This window comes from Pholis gunnellus (assembly GCF_910591455.1).
Source record: "Pholis gunnellus genome assembly, chromosome: 14".
Lineage (NCBI taxonomy): Eukaryota > Metazoa > Chordata > Actinopteri > Perciformes > Pholidae > Pholis > Pholis gunnellus.
In genome coordinates this window covers 14,913,549-14,931,759 of record NC_136541.1, presented here as the reverse complement: position 1 = coordinate 14,931,759, position 18,211 = coordinate 14,913,549, and the positions used below count along the sequence as shown (strand labels likewise).

At 44.4% G+C, this 18,211-nt stretch overlaps 3 protein-coding genes across 3 annotated transcripts; all 3 read left to right on the top strand.

Moving 5' to 3' along the window:
* Positions 1 to 57: 57 nt before the first annotated feature.
* On the top strand, positions 58 to 10,325 carry pask (PAS domain containing serine/threonine kinase). Its single transcript, XM_079173622.1, has 21 exons — positions 58 to 192; positions 309 to 533; positions 631 to 860; positions 1,765 to 1,935; positions 2,011 to 2,145; positions 2,243 to 2,377; positions 2,562 to 2,790; positions 3,473 to 3,654; positions 3,744 to 3,876; positions 4,004 to 4,175; positions 4,926 to 5,164; positions 5,286 to 5,415; positions 5,875 to 6,446; positions 6,545 to 6,687; positions 6,798 to 6,965; positions 7,091 to 7,216; positions 7,299 to 7,433; positions 7,531 to 7,730; positions 8,108 to 8,241; positions 9,000 to 9,149; positions 9,638 to 10,325. The coding sequence occupies exons 2-21, from the start codon at positions 326 to 328 to the stop codon at positions 9,802 to 9,804; spliced, it is 3,759 nt and encodes a 1,252-aa protein (XP_079029748.1). The 5' UTR covers positions 58 to 192; positions 309 to 325; the 3' UTR covers positions 9,805 to 10,325.
* Positions 10,326 to 10,794: 469 nt separating this feature from the next.
* On the top strand, positions 10,795 to 13,354 carry mterf4 (mitochondrial transcription termination factor 4). The gene is made up of 4 exons (XM_079172669.1): positions 10,795 to 10,837; positions 11,135 to 11,570; positions 11,674 to 11,858; positions 12,753 to 13,354. The coding sequence occupies exons 1-4, from the start codon at positions 10,811 to 10,813 to the stop codon at positions 13,143 to 13,145; spliced, it is 1,041 nt and encodes a 346-aa protein (XP_079028795.1). The 5' UTR covers positions 10,795 to 10,810; the 3' UTR covers positions 13,146 to 13,354.
* A 1,221-nt stretch (positions 13,355 to 14,575) lies between these two features.
* On the top strand, positions 14,576 to 15,568 carry LOC306706085 (putative G-protein coupled receptor 148; the record flags this gene model as incomplete). The annotated part of the gene is made up of 1 exon (XM_079172994.1): positions 14,576 to 15,568. One exon carries the CDS (start codon positions 14,576 to 14,578, stop codon positions 15,530 to 15,532), a length of 957 nt encoding a protein of 318 aa, XP_079029120.1. The 3' UTR covers positions 15,533 to 15,568.
* Between the last annotated feature and the right edge of the window lie 2,643 nt (positions 15,569 to 18,211).

Sequence of the window (18,211 nt, the reverse complement as noted above, 5' to 3'; positions counted from 1 at the left end):
CCGGAAACACCGCAATTTACGGACCAAACACCGCTCGACCGTGGTTTTGTTTGTAGCGGCAGTAACGTTTACGTTAGCTGATGGCTAGTTAGCCACACAGCGCAGTGACGGTAACGTTACCTTGTCAACAAAGCGTCAACTGAAGCTGCTGCTCCCTTGTAGGAAACAGGCCGCACCGTTTCTTTCTACGGGGTGAGTGTTGTTTCGCTCTCAATCTTCACATCAGACGCGAGCAACTAAACATACACTATTGTTACAATGCTGCAATCCATTAATTATCTGTGTGGGTCAATCATTGTCAAAACCAGCTGGATAAACAACAACAATGTCGCTGTCGACCGAGGCTCGTTTTGGGGGGAGCCGAAGCTACAATCGAGTTAAAGGAGACACTATTTGTGTGGTGCCCGACCTCACCTGTGATCTCCTGGAGGATGACTTCGACCTGAATAAGTCCTACCCGTGTACTCAGAGGCCGCTGTACAAGAAGGGCCTCTGGGCTCTGCAGCGTCGTTATTATCCTGGTTCCTCGAGAGGTGAGTGGAACTACTTTGGTCGTAATTGAGAGTAGAGCTGACACGATTAAACAGTCGACACGCAGAGTTTGTTATTCTTTTCTTTTTTTTCTTGCAGGTGAAAATGTGGCTGTTTGCACTTCTGTCGCAGCAAGAAACCTTCAGATCTCGAGCTTACACCGTGGCTCCAAAGGCTCTGCTGTTTCCCTGCCTCACCCGTCCACTATGTCAGAGAGAGAGGAACGCTTGTTCAGTCAGCTCATCTCTGAAGACTCTGGCCTGCCTGGATCTCCATCTACCCTCAACCCAAACAAAGCTGTTCTTACGGTCCACCATAAAACCAAAGAGGTACCATGAGTCCACTTCAGGGTTTTCTGTGGTTTTGTATCTTATCAACCGGCAGCTGCAAAACACATGCAATTGTGCGGCGTCAATGTAACGTTACGTTCACTAAAAGGCTCTGATTTTTATTATAAGTGTCTGACAACATTATGGAAAGGACCCTACAGATCCGGTCCCTTTGTCATGGTGTCAGAGTCCCGCTCAAGGAGAAGTCTAGTTCTGACATCTTAATATCGGGCAGCAAGAGCTCCCACATTTTACAGCTTTCTTCTTTTGTCACAGCACCTGCAGGAACACCACCAGTCTCCCGAGCTTTGCGGCCTTGCAGCAGCTGGGTCGCCCTCCTCCGCCCAGTCTCTCTATCTCTCTCTCTCCTCGTCCACTCTTTAATTTGTAGTAGCTCTTCATCCTTAAACCCTGGCTCAAATAAATATGGGCAGAAATTTAGTTCAAAGACCTCATCCACATTGTCGAAATCATCTGAATATTCAGCCATGACATTAAATATCTTTTAGATAACACAAAGCTACTCTCTCTGTACTCCCAACACAACAAGCTCTGCCTGACGTTGCCACCGTTGTCACCTCAGAACGAGACCACTCCTTGAGCGAGACTCTTTCCACAGTGTCAGACATAATGTCAGACACTGTCAGTGGCAAAAACAAGGACTTTCAGTGGACGTAAATTGCCGGTGCCAAATTGCCCGGATATGATTATATTGCAGCCGCCTGCAGCGCTCTCGCTCAATACTGGACCAATTTCAGAAATTGCTGTCCGTGTTAGTCAGTTAGACACAAAAACATGGAAAATAGGTTTAATATCCATGTTGAAAAATAAATACTCTGCAGAATTAGAAATATTGCAACTCGAGCGTGTGCTGTAAATGTGTTTCTTATCAACCTTTTTTCAGATATTGTCAGCAAATGAACAGGCCTGCAAACTGCTCGAGTGCTCCAGCAGTGAGCTGATTGGAAAAAAGCTGCTCTCCATCTTGAAGAAAACCAGTCAGGTCCTGGAAGAAGCATTGGAAGAAGATTTTCCCCTTGTGGATGGAACTGTTGCGGCCGTGTCTGGAAAAGTGGTATGAAAAATGCTGGACGAATGGTGGACCAAACTTTAAAATAATAGTGTGTTTAACGTGCTGCTCTTTCTGTAGGTGGATGTTGTGACGTTATCTGGAGAGATGCCAGTGTCGGTGTGTACCCACAGGTGGTCACAAAATAAAGAGCACTGGCTTGTCATGATGGAAAGTGTGGAAAGAGTCTCCGCCTTTCTCTCCTTTACACAAGATGTAAGTATGTCATTATTTAGCAGCCATGGTAGTGAGATTTTTCTTTTCTTTTTGCATTTTTCATGAGAATTCCTGCTTTCTTCATTTTTCTTTCTAGGGTAGTATCCTAACCTGTGACTTGGCGTTTGCCCATCTCCATGGATACCAACATCCTGACGAGTTAAAAGGGGTGTCTGTGAAGGAGCTAATCCCCTCTTTACAAATCCCCCTGCACAGTAATGCGTTGCCCAAAGTAAGCACACTTTACAGCCAAAATGGCTCCACTCAGCTGAGGAAAGCTCCCTTTCTTAAGCTTCGCTTCAAGTTTCTGTTTACCAATATGCTTTTTTTTTTTTAGAAATAAATATTATCCCACAACGCTTTAGCGCTCAGGTATTTCTGTAAGTCTGTCATGTTTGACTTTGCATTTCTTTCAGACTCTGAGGATTCAGAGAGTGTGTGGTAAAAGCAGAGCGGGTGCATCCGTCCCACTGTGTGTCAAGCTTCAGGGGGCAGTGGTGTGTGGGAGGTCCCGACATCACAACAATGGGTCTGGTTCCACCGGTGCAACAGAGAGTGTTGAAAGATCCGATGCACAGGAAAACCGTCGGCTCACCTCCTCTGTGTGCAAGTCAACCGGCTTAAACCCTGAAGAGCCGTCCTCTGGTACGGTGTTTTTTTAGGGATGCTCGGTCAAAGAGGGATTAACGACACTCAATATTATTTTGGAGAAATTGGTGCCTTATCCACCGTCTGTTATGCTGCCCAAGCACTGAACATCCTGCGGTTAATACTCCTCAGCCTTTTGTAGTACAACAAATACACACAAGCTACACAACCCCTGCTGGAAAAGTAATGAAAACCCTGTTTCCTTTGTAGATAGAAACGGTTCGTTTTAAGGTAACGAAATCCCAACGATTCTGAATTTCAGTTGATTATACACCAATGAAAATCTAGTTATAAATATCATATTCTGCAAATAAATCCCCCATAATCCTACACACTGTTCCTTTAAGGGCTTGAGAACATTCCTCTACTTCTCGAGCTAAATAAATAATTTGGAAAAACATTGGATCTGAAAACCGCATCGTCACAAAGCAAAAGTTAGGGCTGTGTTTGTTGATTTTTGCTAATTCTTTTTGGTTTTCTCTAGGGACACACTGATACTGATATTGGGCTGATACTGACTCAATTAGCTGGATCAGATATTGGCTACAATGTTTAACCAATCAAATATACAAAATAGTCACCATCGGGTAAATCTGTGCCCCCCAATATAAGTTACTCGTCTCGTACTGTAATGTACTAACGAGTTGTGCTCTTTCAATGTGTGTCTGGACTCTTGCAGACGTGAAAGCGGACAGCGTTGTCCTCTCCCCCAGCCCTGCGCTGGAGTACTCCGGGACAGTTTGGGTGTTCGCTCCTCTGAGCGGTCTCCTCCTGCTCCACCCTGATGGCTCAATCTGCCACATCCACAACCACCTGGCTCTCAGCCTGCTCGGCTACGACGAGGACGAGCTGCTGAGCAAGGTCAGCCGACACGACCAGCTGAGCCAGGTTGTCTGGTCCGACTGCTTTGCCTACTCTCACTTCTGTCTCTGCTGCTTGGTCCTCAACAGAGTGTCACTTTTCTGATGCCTGGTTTCTATGGATGGATGTCTGACACGGACAGCAAGGCCAGCGGCCCCTTCTCTGAGTCTCAAGCAGAGGTTAATAAAAGTACAGCCTTCTCCAAAATGTCAGGGAAATATGGTGAGCGTTTGTTTGGGTCAAACAGCATACACAGGCTTCTGTGGCGTAAATAAATATGTGTCATATCTTGTCTAAACAGGCATTTTTCCCCATATGCACCTCACACATGTGTCCTCTCAATCCTCAGACCCGTCCTCACTGGTGGCGGGTGATATGGCCATGGTGCATCAGGCTGTTCTGGGAATAACCTCCACAGGGAGAGGCAAAATCTTCACTGGAACCAGCGCCCGGCTGGACAAACCGGGCAGCGGTTTGTCCACTCTTTCTCCTCCGGCTGTCACCTCCACACGAGTGGTTATGTGAGTATTAATCCCTATGTCCCTGTCATAAACTACCTGGATGTTTTTAGTCCAAAACTCCTTCATACTGCCAAAGTGTGAAAGAAACGTACCAGACCTGTGACAGCCATATTACTATGGTATTGCTGTAGTGTTATAATGTATATTTTACTACACTACCAAGAGTTAATGTCCCATGGTGTTGATAAAGCCGCCCTTGCATTTCAATGATACATAATTAAGGCCTCAAACGGTTGTCGTACGTACTTTAATTATTGCTTAATAACCTTCTTTATCATACGATTGACTACACTACACGGTTTTAATAGTCTTGAGCTTTTATTACAGCTAAACATGTCAAATCGACAGCTTCCAGACAAGAACGTGCATCAACCTGAGTGCCTGGAGAGAATACTCCTCCATAATGGCTCGTTTACAGTTATGATTCCCGAAGTCAAATATTCAATGAGATTGAATTCCTTGTGAATAAGAAGTGATCATTAAACGTCACATTCCCATTAGATTATTTCTGGGTGTTACATGTATCCTCACGCTCATTTATGGATGAGAGTCAGAAATCTATGAATGCACTGATTCTAAGCAACATCCAGTAAAGGTTTAAATCGATCTGTGTGTGCACGTCTGCTCACAAAATGACTTTCAAAACATATCTAGTACTGGACGCCTTTTTATATTATGATCATTACATTGTTCTTTGATCCTGATTGGCATTCCAATGCTTAGATGAAAATCCAGCGTTTCTTTCCTCAGGGCCGATGACACTGCGGAGTTGATGGAGGAGGCAGCCCGGGTCGCTCTCTGCACCAGCCAGCTAGACGGAGCTGATTCCACTGAGGCACTGCTCAAGACGTTCGCCTTGGTGGAACCTCCAGAAGACGAGACCTACTGCCTGGTTTCCTCCGGACCGCCACACCAGAACCGAGACCAGCAGCAGCAGCTCGACGGTGAAGTTCACAGAGCTAATCAACCTGCCATCAGGATTATCTCAGGTAGGATGCGACTTGTAGTTTTAGTTCACAGTAATAATTCATATTTACAGTGTGCAGTGGCATTAAAATAGTCCGTCTTTGAGCATTTTTCAGTGTTTTTTTTTGTTTTTGACTTCTTCAGCTACTCCCAGTCAGAATGGACCGGCTGTTGGCAGGGTGGGTGGCACCTCTCCTGACGGAGGCAAAGCCCGTCGCACATGTGGCTCGGTCCTCCAAGACTCCAGCTTTGAGGTCATCTCACTGGAGAGCAGGTGGGGGTAGTTACAAGTGGCAGTTCTGTGTCTCAAGAGACCATTCATAAAATGTTAGCACCAAAATATGTAACTGGCTTTAACTTTATTTGCATGTAATCACAAAACCTCACATGTAATTATGATAGTCTAATAGTTATTTACGTTACCGAGGCTCATAGACATGGATACATTAGCACTGATTTGCAGACATCACTGAAGAATTTAATTCTCTTTTTCACTGAATAACTTTTCTTTTACAGATAAGTAGCTAGTAGCCACTGAAATAGGTCAGAGTTTTCAGTGATGCGAATGTGATGCAGCCCTTATTGTCAGTGACATGCCGGCTTGAGATGTGAAAGAAAACTGTAAACATTCTTCAGAATGTTCTTTTGATAAAATAATACCATCGGGATTTGTTGATCTATCGCCATCAGTTGTTGTTCTTCGTCATCAGTTTATTAAAACTCAATTCCCCAGGTCGTCCTCTGGCTTCTGTGAAACGTTCGCTGGCCATGGTGGTTCTGATCCAGGCCCGGCGGAGGATTCTCCTTCAGCACACATAGTAGACTCGGCCAGCTGTTACCTCGACGTTAACAGCGATGGTGATCTGGTGACCCTGGCCCTAGCCGACCTCGATCTGAGCAGTAGTATGGAGCTTCTCAGTGGCGGAGGGTACATAAATAATAACCAACGCTCCATGACGTCCTGCGATACAGCCGAGCTGCTGCGTACGCCCTCCCCGTGCGTGGTCGGGTCCGACCAGGACGCTGAGACGGGGAGCGCTGGTGTCGAGGCCAGAAGTGAGGAGCGAGTAGAAAACAACCAGGGCGAGCAGGATCAGTGGGCGGCTCTTTCTACAATTCACAAAGAAAAGAGTCGAGAGTTCAGCATGCCGGCGAACAGCGGGATTCAGTCAATGACGGACATTCCTGCTACCTCTACTCCTAAGAAACAGAAGGTGAATGGACACAACTCGTCCTCAGACGCTACACAGATACAGGAGGGGCGATACGAAGGAATCGCGTACCACAGAGACGGCACGAGAGTCGGTTGGTACCGCTGCTACTGTTATTCTTCCCTCAAAAATTCTACACATGGTGTTACCAAAAAAAAAAAGCCTTTAACCAGTACCTTGTTTTCTCTCCAGATGTGCAGTGTGATGTGTGCAGCACTAACCTCCCTGATGGAAGCTCCATGTTCTGTGTGTGGCTGAGTAGGCCTGGCCAGCAGGGGGCACTATTGCATACAGATCGACCGCTGTACGACCAGTCAGGAGCCAGTCTAGGAGAGGTCAGTAAATGTCTTTCATGCTGAGTTAGTACACAAACTATCTCGTCTATCAAAATGTGAAATATGTTGTTCTGCTTTCAAGTCGTCGTTCTGTCTTCTCGTCCTTTTAGAGGATTGGTGATGCCAGTCATGGGGAGGTGTTGCGCTCCACCATGGATCTAGAGCAGTCTCGAGCCTGTGACGGGCAGTTTGAAGAAGAGTACCAGCCTCTGAAGGCTGTCGGTAAAGGAGCCTTTGGTTTTGTCTGGAAAGCAGTAAGGCGCTCTGATGGAACAGATGTAAGAAAATATTTCCGTTGATGACGAAACGTATACCATTTTTCATCTGTGTAGAAATATTGATATCAATGTCATCGATTTCATAGTAAACCAAGATGGATCATAAGCTTTGTTTTAATTCGCAGGTGATAGTGAAGTTCATTAGCAAGGCCAGGATTATAAGGGACTGCTGGGTAGATGATCCCATGCTGGGACCAGTCAGCCAGGAGATTGCCATACTGACGCGAGTACAGCACCACAACATAGTCAAGGTAACTGAGCTTTAAGCCTTTAACACACAAGGTTGTAAAAAAAACTTTATTTGCTATGCTATATGTGTGTGTGTGCCACTAGGTGCTGGAGGTGTTTGAGAATGGCAGTTACTTCCAGATGGTGATGGAGAAACATGGAGATGGCTTAGACCTTTTTGAGTTCATAGACATGCAGCCAAGGCTGGATGAGCCCCTGGCCAGCTACATCTTTAGACAGGTACGTCCACGGGCAAGAAAATACGTATGGCAGGAGCATGGGCTCTGACATGAGAAGCATTCATTGGTCTAAACTGGAGGTTCTGTCTCTTCCCCAGCTGGTGGCCGCTGTCTTCTATTTGAGGACTAAAAACATCCTTCACAGGGACATAAAAGATGAGAACATCATCATTGACAAATGTTTCCACATGCGACTGATAGACTTTGGCTCTGCTGCCATGATGGCTCCCAGGAAGCTCTTTTACACTTTCTGTGGCACACTGGAGTACTGCTCCCCGGAGGTGCTTCAGGGAACTCCGTATGTACACAATGCCCGAGAACGACAAGTGACATTTGTTCCAACAAATAGGACATTTCATATCGGTTCCTTCTTCTTTTCAGATGGTTTAGTTTAAAAGGGGAATAGGTGTCCTTTTGATTACACAGTTCTCTTAAAGCATTAAAACAGAATCTAGGTCAGAGCACTGTTTTCTAGTCCTGCATGACTTTAATGACTCATTAACCTTTTACGATGTACAATTAAACTACATGGAGCTTTAAGGATATACCAATTGTAAAGCAACAAAGCCGTACACAGACACTACATTTACTGGGGAATACAATGCTGCCATGTTTTCCATGTTGCCAATTACAAGCTTGTTTCAAATAGTTTTTTGTGTCGTCGTTTGGTTGTAGCTATGAGGGTCCAGAGCTGGAGATGTGGTCTCTTGGTGTGTTGCTCTACACGCTGCTGTTCGGTGAGAACCCTTTCTGTGGCGTCGAGGAGATCCTGAATGCCAAACTGAAGCCCCCGTTCCCCATCTCTCCAGGTATACTGCTGCTCTCTGACTGTCACATACAAAACTTTACAACAGCGTATTAGGGCCACCGCAGGTCAACCAATTATAATAATGAGGAAGGAAGCAATTTATGAGATAAAACTCTTGCGAGATTATAAAGTATGAGAAAGAAGTAAAAAAAAAATTTTTTTTAGACTTCTTTCTCATGAATTTATATTCATGTTCTTTTCTGAACATAAATAAATACTAATATTGTAGAAGTCACAGGAAAGTAGAGAAGAACAACTTGTATTTTTGACTACACAAAAGTGTCTTTTAATTCAGCACAGCTGAATGACACGTTACTGCGAACACACTGTTTCTGTAGTTACACACGGACACTTTTAAAGGATAACTGTCAGTGTGAAGGGAAAACAACACAGAAAAGGCACATGACATAACTGCTTGTGTTGAACCACAGATTATGGTGAATTATGTCCTTAGAGTTTGCTGTGGAGAGCGATGTCTAGAATAAGATAAGTGGATGAGAATAGAGAGTCTGCTACAATAAAATATATTTTGCATTCACCGCAGTGTTTAACGGAGGCATCTGTGGTGTGATGAGGTCGATAGGACCTCACAAAGTTAAACAATCTGGTTCCTTGACAAAAAGAAAAAACAAAACTATTTTTGTCAGCAGGGTTTTGCACCACTACAATGGCCCTAATACGTCGTCCTAAAAACATGAGCCTTTCAGTGTCTACAAACATTTTTATTCTGTGCTGAAATGTCTCCATGCACCCTCTCAGACCTGCATGGTGTGTTACGTGAGCTGCTGCAACCTGATCCCGCTCAGAGAATGACTCTGGACCAGCTGCTGCTGCAGTCCTGGATCAGCCAGCCCATTTCACTGGCAGAGTACAGCTGGACAGAGGTGGTCCCTGCCAATCAGAGCTACTGTGAGTACTGTTTCACACCAGACCTAGACTGACAATGTTCACTTCAGATATTATAGGGCTTAAATATCACTTTCTTTCTACATTTTGCAATATTTGTAAATTTACCATCTTAATTTGGATGTAAAGAGATAGATTTACTTAACTTATTTTCCCACCTTGCTTTAACAAGCTGCTAAGCTGCTAACTCCTCTAAACTAATTGAGTAAGCTTTGTCTTGACAACTGCTTTTGGCTTTAATCTTAATGTTTTTGAACTGGACTTTAAAAACCTATACGATCAAACTTTAAAGTAGTAGGAAATAGCTCCTGGCCCGGCTTGTTTTGTTTCATTTTAGAGGTTCAAGAATGCACACGTCATTAGTTTTGTGATGTCACACTGTTTCGTTGCATAGACGTTGCCGTAGAGAATCTGTACGATCTGTTGTCTCAGTTTTTCACATTAAAGTCGGTCACAGCTGACGTACTCAGGACCCTCTCATCTTTTCACAGACTCACCAGAGCACCTGGAGCCCATTCCTAAAGTGTTCATCACGCATGGCTTGTTCCCAGATGAACACGACGAGACTCTTCCTGATGATGAGGAGGAGGATGAAGATGACAGGTTGTCAATGGTGGCCCTAGAAACGGAGCTTCAGAAGTACCTCCATGAAGATTAAAGAGTGAATTTGTGCCCAGCCATTCGTCCAACATTCAGTGTGCAGCAGAACAAAAGGGACATTAAGTGCAAAGTAAGAAAAAGTAAGCTTGTCTTAGTCCAAGGCCATAATCAAACACTACCGTCTAACCAGTACTCTCACACACAAATGGACCTTTTTCCTTCATGGAGTTTACACAGCTTGCCACCAAGAGTGATGAATAGCATTTACATATTTGTAATTGCCAAATGCAACACAAAGCAAAAGCTTCATCATGATTTCCTTTTTAGATTATGTATTATATGTATTATATTTATTCTTTGGACTTATGTCAAATTTGAAGCATTAAATTCATAGTAATTGTAACAGGGATCCAGCTTTGCCACCAAAACCAGAAGTGACCACAACCGTGAGTTGTTTACTTCAGAGAATTTAGTTTGATTGAAGTTGAAGGGAACTGTTTTATCAAACCGGCTTTTCTATTTTGTCTTCATGATTTTAATCTTGAGTGTTTTTAATTAAAAATTGTAAGTATATTTACAATATTTTATCTATTTATTTTTATACATAAATAAATATTTGACCACACACGAGTGCTTGTTTCTTTGTTGAGGAATTGCATGTTGATCAGAACTGTAGAAAGTTTGTCAAACATTGTAAATGTTTTTGAATTTTATATTCTCACAGTAAATCATTGAATGTAAGTGCAATAAAAAAATTCAAATTGCAGATTCTAACATGTGTCGGATACTTTTAGCAGCTGCTGCTCGTGTGACTGATTCCAACTGCAGATATCCAAAATAAAAGCTCTAATTGGATTTCATTTTTCAGAAATCTACTGAGAAACCTAGTATTGCAAATGTTGTACGTAAACTTAAGTTACGGTTAAAATACTTAATCAGTAATAGTCCACCTTGCTTGTGTATAAATCTCGTCTCTTTCGTAAACCCATCAGTACACAGAACATAGCGGAACCTTTATCCTCTAAGGAGGCTGAACGACGGAAGTATATGTCCGACGGACAAGCATGGGTACCCGAGTTGCTGCACGTCAGGTGAATCACAATTTTTTAAAACATTACACTATTAATATTTGTCCAACGTAAAACAAAGTTATTATATCGTAAAATGCATGACCCACATACTTAAAACAAATGTCGAAGAAACGACTCAGCCCTCATACGTCCGCTGTAACCTTCATGTATGCTAACTTATGCTAACAACATCTTAGCTCATCTACTAAACTCCACTTGTGTGATTGCCCCACGGCCATAACAGCGGCCGTTGTCCTGTCCTGACTGGTAAACCATCATTCAGCAACATATTATATATCGACGATTTATTTTCCACAGGTTCTTCGGTGGACCGGGTTAAATGCCACCTCTGTATTCAGTCCACTTCAGTTTGGAAGATGTCTCCTCCAGCCTCTATGCATCGGGTGCAGATTGTTATGTTCCTCCAGCAGCCACAACGCTCTGCGGTCAACGCAACACAATCATGAACTCGGTCCTCAACCCAGGGAGCCAGTCCCAGAGCTGTCCCTCCCCTCTCTGGTTGATATGGGATTCACAGACTCCCAGGCAGCGCAGATACACGAAGCCACGTCCAAACTCAGAGGAGGAGATGCTGCCCAACATGCTCTGTCAACCCTCACGGCTCTGTTTGTCTTGGGCCTCAATCCTTCCAGTGTGCTGAAACTGCTGGAGAAATGTCCTGAACTTTACACAGTCAAGGAATCACAGCTCCAGCAGCGCATGGGCAACATGCGGAAATTAGGTTTAGTTGAAGGTGAGTTGATGATCTTTGGTGTATTTACTTCATGCTTGATATTAATGGCGCTTTGTATGATTATCGAACCAGTATTTTTCCTTCTATCCCCCTCCTCCATTAGGCAGTCTTCAGAGAGTGGTGTCCCATTACCCCCAGATCCTGACCGTGCCTGTGAAGACAGTAAAAAGTGTGGTGGTGTTCCTCAGAGAGAAGTGCCAGTTTACCGTTCAGCAGGTCACAGACATCCTCAGAGAAAGTCCGGCCGTAGTCTTGGAAAACATGGGTCAGCTGGAGTACAAGTTTCAGGTTTGCATTTTCGGTCATTCACTGATTCCAGCTCCTCGGCTCTAGATCTTTGGGTTTTGTACTGGACAAAACAAGACATTTGAAGACTTTACATGGACAGATGGGCCTTATTTTAAACAATTTTCTGACATTTGATTGAATAAATGATGGTACGCTGAATCAAAATCTGAAATAGTCATTAATTGTAGGCCTAAAAATTGGCCTGAAATCATTAGTCTTAGAAATAAGCAACAGCTCCCACGGTAAAGAAATAAGCAACAGCTCCCACGGTAAAGTGCTGTTCTTATGGTAGACGGTGGATTTATTGACTTCCTCAAAGCTTAACCAAACATCACATCAGGGGTCACAGTAGTAAAAGATAAGCCTCTTGCTGTTCACACAGCCTTTGTTTCTACAACACAATGCAATACGCAGTATTTACTTTTCCACTTGGCGTACAAGAAATCAACATACTTTATTGTTTTGCTCTAACAGGAAATGATACAAGACCTGTTTCATTGCCATCCACAATTTGATTGCCCTTTTTTCCCCCAGATGTGAGCAGCAAATCCATTTCCTTTCATGTGGGACAATGGTGTCAATCAACAGCACACTCAAAAATCAAGCATTTTTAGTATCCATACTGACTTTTTTTGTTAGTGTGAACACTTCCTGGTATAGTACTCCCTCTGGTGGCCATACATGAACTGGGAACAGAACATTAAGACACTAATAATCTGACATATGCCATGTAGCCATATGTCTGTTGGGTTACTTGCTACTCCACTTACTAAATACATTGTATCTGTACAACAACTAGTATTATATATTATTATTCGAGGTTATCTTTTGGTGCTTTTTTTTTTTTTGTCGTTCCAAAGCGATGACAGCATGTACCGACTCTTCTCTCCACAGTACGTCTACTTCCGGATGGGTGTCAAACAGGCGGAGATGGTGAAGTCCAGGCTGTTTCGTTTCACTCTGGATGAGGTGCGCTGTCGACACTGTTTTCTGGAGCGCAGGGGCCTGTATCAAACCCCAGACAAGAAAGGCCAGACGGTCATCCTCAACCCCAAACTGGACGTCATCCTCAGCGTTGACCAGGACGCCTTCCTCGCACATGTTGCCAATGCGCCAGCAGAGGAGTATGAAGTATTTAGTAGACTGCTGGCAAGAGAATGGCGGGAAGAAGAGCGGCAGCATGGCAGCATTGAAGCTGATAGTGGTGATGATGATGATGATGATGATGTAGAGGAGGATGAGGAGACTGGAGGGAAAGGTGGATACAGTAAAAGGAGAAAAAAATGACAGAGCCTTGTGGGAGGACTGAGAGAACTTGTTCAAAGAGGAAGTCGCACGATAAGAGAAAATTACATATCCGATGGTGATAAATGAACCAATAAAATGTTTCCTTTTATCTGTTTGTTGAACTCAAGTTTGTCAGTGCTATAGAAAATGCTTATCTAAAACACACATGGAAACAATGTCGCTGTCGCTGTTACCCAGCGCTTGTTCTCTTTTGTACTCATGCTACTAGCAGATTGGACTGAGTGAACCCTCCGGTTTGAAGTTGATATCCGTGATCAAGATGTAATGATGTCGGTGTGAGGCTGATTGATGAGGACTCTGATGAGTTACAACTGTGAGGCGTGAACATTTTCTCCCATATAGTCTTTCCACGGTCAAAATAAGTTTGTGACCCCACAAGTTTAAGCAATTTCACAGAAAATGTGAATCTTATCAATTTAATCTTTGGCTTTCAATGAGATAAAAAACAAAAAATACAACTAGTGGGTAGGAAACGCTGATGAAGTGGCAACATGAGGAATAGCTGGTAGGATGATAGCCCCTCCCTGTTACTATGTGACTGCCAAGTGGCTGTAGCTTTCTCCATCCCTATATTATCTGTATGAGTCAACAAAGAGGACATCTGATAAGGCCAGTGGGTGAGACGGGTCGAACAAGACGTCCATTGATTTTTAGAAGTGCAAAGCCTAATGGACGTGCAACACAGAGGTTTTTTCTGTTCTGGACATAAGGTAAGAAAATGTACCTTTGACCAATCAATAATTTGTCAATAGGTGTGTCTACGCAAAGTTTGAACAGAACCAACTGATTTTATGTTTTTGTCTCAAGTGTTGAGAGTATTTGTAAGCATTTAGTGGGGTGGCAGGAGCATAACTATCAGGTTTGTATAGAAAGAAAAACTATATTTAATTCTGATGCCCCATCTGAAAGTGTAGGGAAATGTATGTAATAAAATTCCCTAAAAGATTGTTTCATCCATTTGTAATAAAAATAAAAAAAGTTAAATGTACATTTTGTAATGTTTTATGTTACATTGAGTTCATTATTTACAACTTAATTAGCATTTATTTTCATTTGGAACATAACACTCGAGGGGTACAGACCATCACTGTATATATATTTGAATTTTTGGCCTCATTTATCTAGTCCTTTGGACTATACATAACCAAGAAGAGCACTACATGTTTGCCCAGCCTGCGATCCTGAGATCCTGAATCTAAAATATGTATATGAAATAGTCTCTATACACCTTACTGCTTATTTGGATGCATTTACATGCTTGCATTTTGAAGGTGGTCCACTCTGTTGACTTAAATTCATGGTCTTTTCATTAACAGGAAGCTGCTGGAGGAAGTAGTCAACACACCGTTAAACACTCCTCAGTCAGAGCATCTGTGCCTCCATAGCTGAAAAGACAAAAAGACAAAATTATGTCATCGACGCTCATTTCAAACCTCACACAGGAATGGGTGGAGTGCATGGTGAAGTGGCACCTGGATTTTTTATCCATCCCAGCCACAGTCATCACTCTGGCCACCTTGCTGGTCGACCCCGTTCTCCTGGCATGCATTTTCCTGTCCCGTGCCCTGCGTCAGGAGACACGTTACCTGCTGATGGCCAACACCCTGATGGCGGACATGCTCTTCCTCGTCCTCAACCTGACCATGGTGATCTGTAACGCCACGAGAGCTCAGATGTCCTGGCTGGTCTGTGAGCTGATCACAGCCGTTACCGTCATCACCTACAGCTGTGCCATCCTCACCGTCACCCTGATGGTGGTCGACACCTACGCTGCGGTTCGCTGGCCCCTTCGTTACCATGACCTCCTTCCACCTGCCCGCACCCACCGCATACTGCTGGGGGTGTGGGTGCTGGCAGCCCTGTACCCTCTCAGCCTGGTGATCATGAAGGAGGTGGAGAGGGAAAACTTGCACGAAAGGGTGGCTGTGTGTCTGGTCCTCATCTCCCTTGGCTTTATTCAGGTCAAGAACATAGGGGGGATCCACGTCTACTTCTTCGTAACTGCGGTCATCTGTGCCGTTCTCATTTTTGTCTGCTACATTCGGCTCTACATGGTAACAAGGACCCAGGGCATCTGGCAGAGACGCTTCTCCAGGGCCCGGGTCACACTGCTGGCTCACGGGGTCCTTCTCCTGCTCTACTTTGCCCCCGGCTTTGTTTTCATCATGGAGCTCTACCTGTTCCAGAAGAAAGACATAAGTCAGGATTTACGCGTGTGGATCAGCACAGTCAATATGTGTGTCTTCATGTTGCTGCCCAGGGCGTTCGCTCCATACCTGTATGGGCTGAGGTACAGGGAGATCTCTGACACTCTAATGCAGTGGCTGCACCAGCACAGGAGACTCAGCCAGACCACAGTTTCATGAAGACACCTGCAAACTGTCCGTTATTCAAATTGTTTTCATGGAATTGATTGTGATGTACATTTTCTCAGTTGCCCTCCAAAAAGACAAAGATGTAATTGCAAGGGCAGTCAAAATCCATTTGCATTCATTTTAAATTTGACTAGCCATCAAAAAAAGATACTATTTATTACAATATAATGTTTGTTGGTGTATATTGTCTACATGCTGTTTCAAAACTCTCCCCAAATTCCCAAGAACACAGAAGAAACACTCAAATATCTTAATTTTATCTTATTTTTGGCCTACAGCTATCATATTTAAGATTACTGATTGTTAAACACTATGCGTAATTTGTGTCTAAATTTAGAACAAAACTCCTCCTCAACTCAAATTACAATGTCCTCTGTGTTCTCAATGGTAGCTACAGCCCTGGTCGCTGCTCAGTAAATTGGTTATTCAACATCCCTGCCAACTGTAGTCTTGTGTGTTTGATAATAATAATACGAAGAAGAAGAAGAACTATTTTACTGCTGTGTGGATCCAAATGAGAATATGCTGAACTTCCTTGCTTTCCAAGTTTGTGTCTCAGTGTTGAAACAATTTTTAATCACTTCTTTTATTGTTGTTGAAGTAAATAGTACAAACAAAATATGTATGTCATCATCAGCATTATTACATAACATAAAAGCCACTCAGCCTCAGTTTTATGACCATACTGTGGTAAAGCACTCAACTCCATTTGCCCTCAAAGCCGTGTTTGTCTAAAACTGGATGTCCTTTAACAAATGACTGAATGATTTTATGAACGATAAATGCCACCTCCTCTGTATTCAGTCCACTTCAGTTTGGAAGATGTCTCCTCCAGCCTCTATGCATCGGTTGCAGATTGTTCTGTTCCTCCAGCAGCCACAACGCTCTGCGGTCAACGCAACACAACCATGAACTCGGTCCTCAACCCAGGGAGCCAGTCCCAGAGCTGTCCCTCCCCTCTCTGGTTGATATGGGATTCACAGACTCCCAGGCAGCGCAGATACACGAAGCCACGTCCAAACTCAGAGGAGGAGGTGATGCCCAACATGCTCTGTCAACCCTCACGGCTCTGTTTGTCTTGGGCCTCAATCCTTCCAGTGTGCTGAAACTGCTGGAGAAATGTCCTGAACTTTACACAGTCAAGGAATCACAGCTCCAGCAGCGCATGGGCAACATGCGGAAATTAGGTTTAGTTGAAGGTGAGTTGATGATCTTTGGTGTATTTACTTCATGCTTGATATTAATGGGTGCTTTGTATGATTATCGAACCAGTATTTTTCCTTCTATCCCCCTCCTCCATTAGGCAGTCTTCAGAGAGTGGTGTCCCATTACCCCCAGATCCTGACCGTGCCTGTGAAGACAGTAAAAAGTGTGGTGGTGTTCCTCAGAGAGAAGTGCTCAGGATCTGAGGGACGAACAGTTGGTCAGGAGGGCAGGAGCTAGGACCGAGCTGGTCTTCCAGGGCGGCCTTGACTCTCTCCTCTACCTCCCAGATGATCGAAGCAACCAAGACGGGAGCAGAAAGGATATTGTCATTGCCAGGGGTGGAATCCCCTTTCTCCACAAACTGGCGGGACAGGGCGTCAGGCTTGATGTTGCGGGTACTGGGCCGGTAACAGAGGGAAAAGTTGAATCGCGTAATAAACAGGGACCATCTGGCTTGCCAAGAGTTCAGTCTTTTGACAGATTGGATGTACTCAAGGTTCTTTTGATCAGTCCATACCAAAAAGGGCAGACTGGTCCCCTCAAGCCAGTGGCGCCATTCTTCAAGGGCTAGCTTAGCAGCTAGCATCTCTCAGTTACCAATGTCATAGTTCCTTTCAGCTGGTGAGTGCCGCCTAGAAAAGAAAGCGCAGGGGTGAAGCTTCTGGTCGTTGGCAGCCCGCTGGGATAGGATGGCTCCCACCCCAACATCGGAGGCATCCACCTCCACAACAAACTGTCTCTCAGGATCAGGGACTTGGAGGATAGGGGCAGAAGTAAATCGGGCCTTAAGGTTCTGGAAGGCCTACTCAGCCGAGGTAGGCCTAAGTACAGCTATAAAGACAACTTAATTAAAGCAAGAATAAAATACCGATCAGATTCTGGGTGAGTCAGAAGTTCAGTTGTTGCTCCAAAAGATGAATACGGTACATCCCCCACTACTGATGAGCCGTGCCTTTTGCTGGGCACCGGGATACAAAGTGACCAGCCTGGCCACAGTACAGGCAGAGATTCCCCCGGTGGCGGCGTTCACGCTCCTCTGGAGTGAGGCTGGTGCGCCCAACCTGCATGGGTTCAGCTCCCCCAGGTTGAGACCCTGGGGTGATGCTGGTAGCTGCTGGAGGACCTCGAGACCGGGTGGAAGAGCAGCGATCTGCCTCCCCCTTGCGTCGCTCCTGTTGCTTTGCCTGGATGCGTCTATCCACTCGGGAAGTCAGTTCAACTAAGCCATCCAGGACGGAAGGCAAATCAAAAGAGACCAGTTCAACTTTAATGTATTCTGCTAGTCCAGCCAGAAAGGCGTCACACTGAGCTGCAGAGTTCCAGTCACTAAGGCGTGCTCTAATGCGAAACTCAATGGCATAATCAGCAACTGTCCGGTCTCCCTGACGCCGATCAATAAGTCCCTCGGTAGAATCAGGGCCCTTGGAGGCTGCCCCGAACACTTTGTGTAGCTCAGCAGGAAAA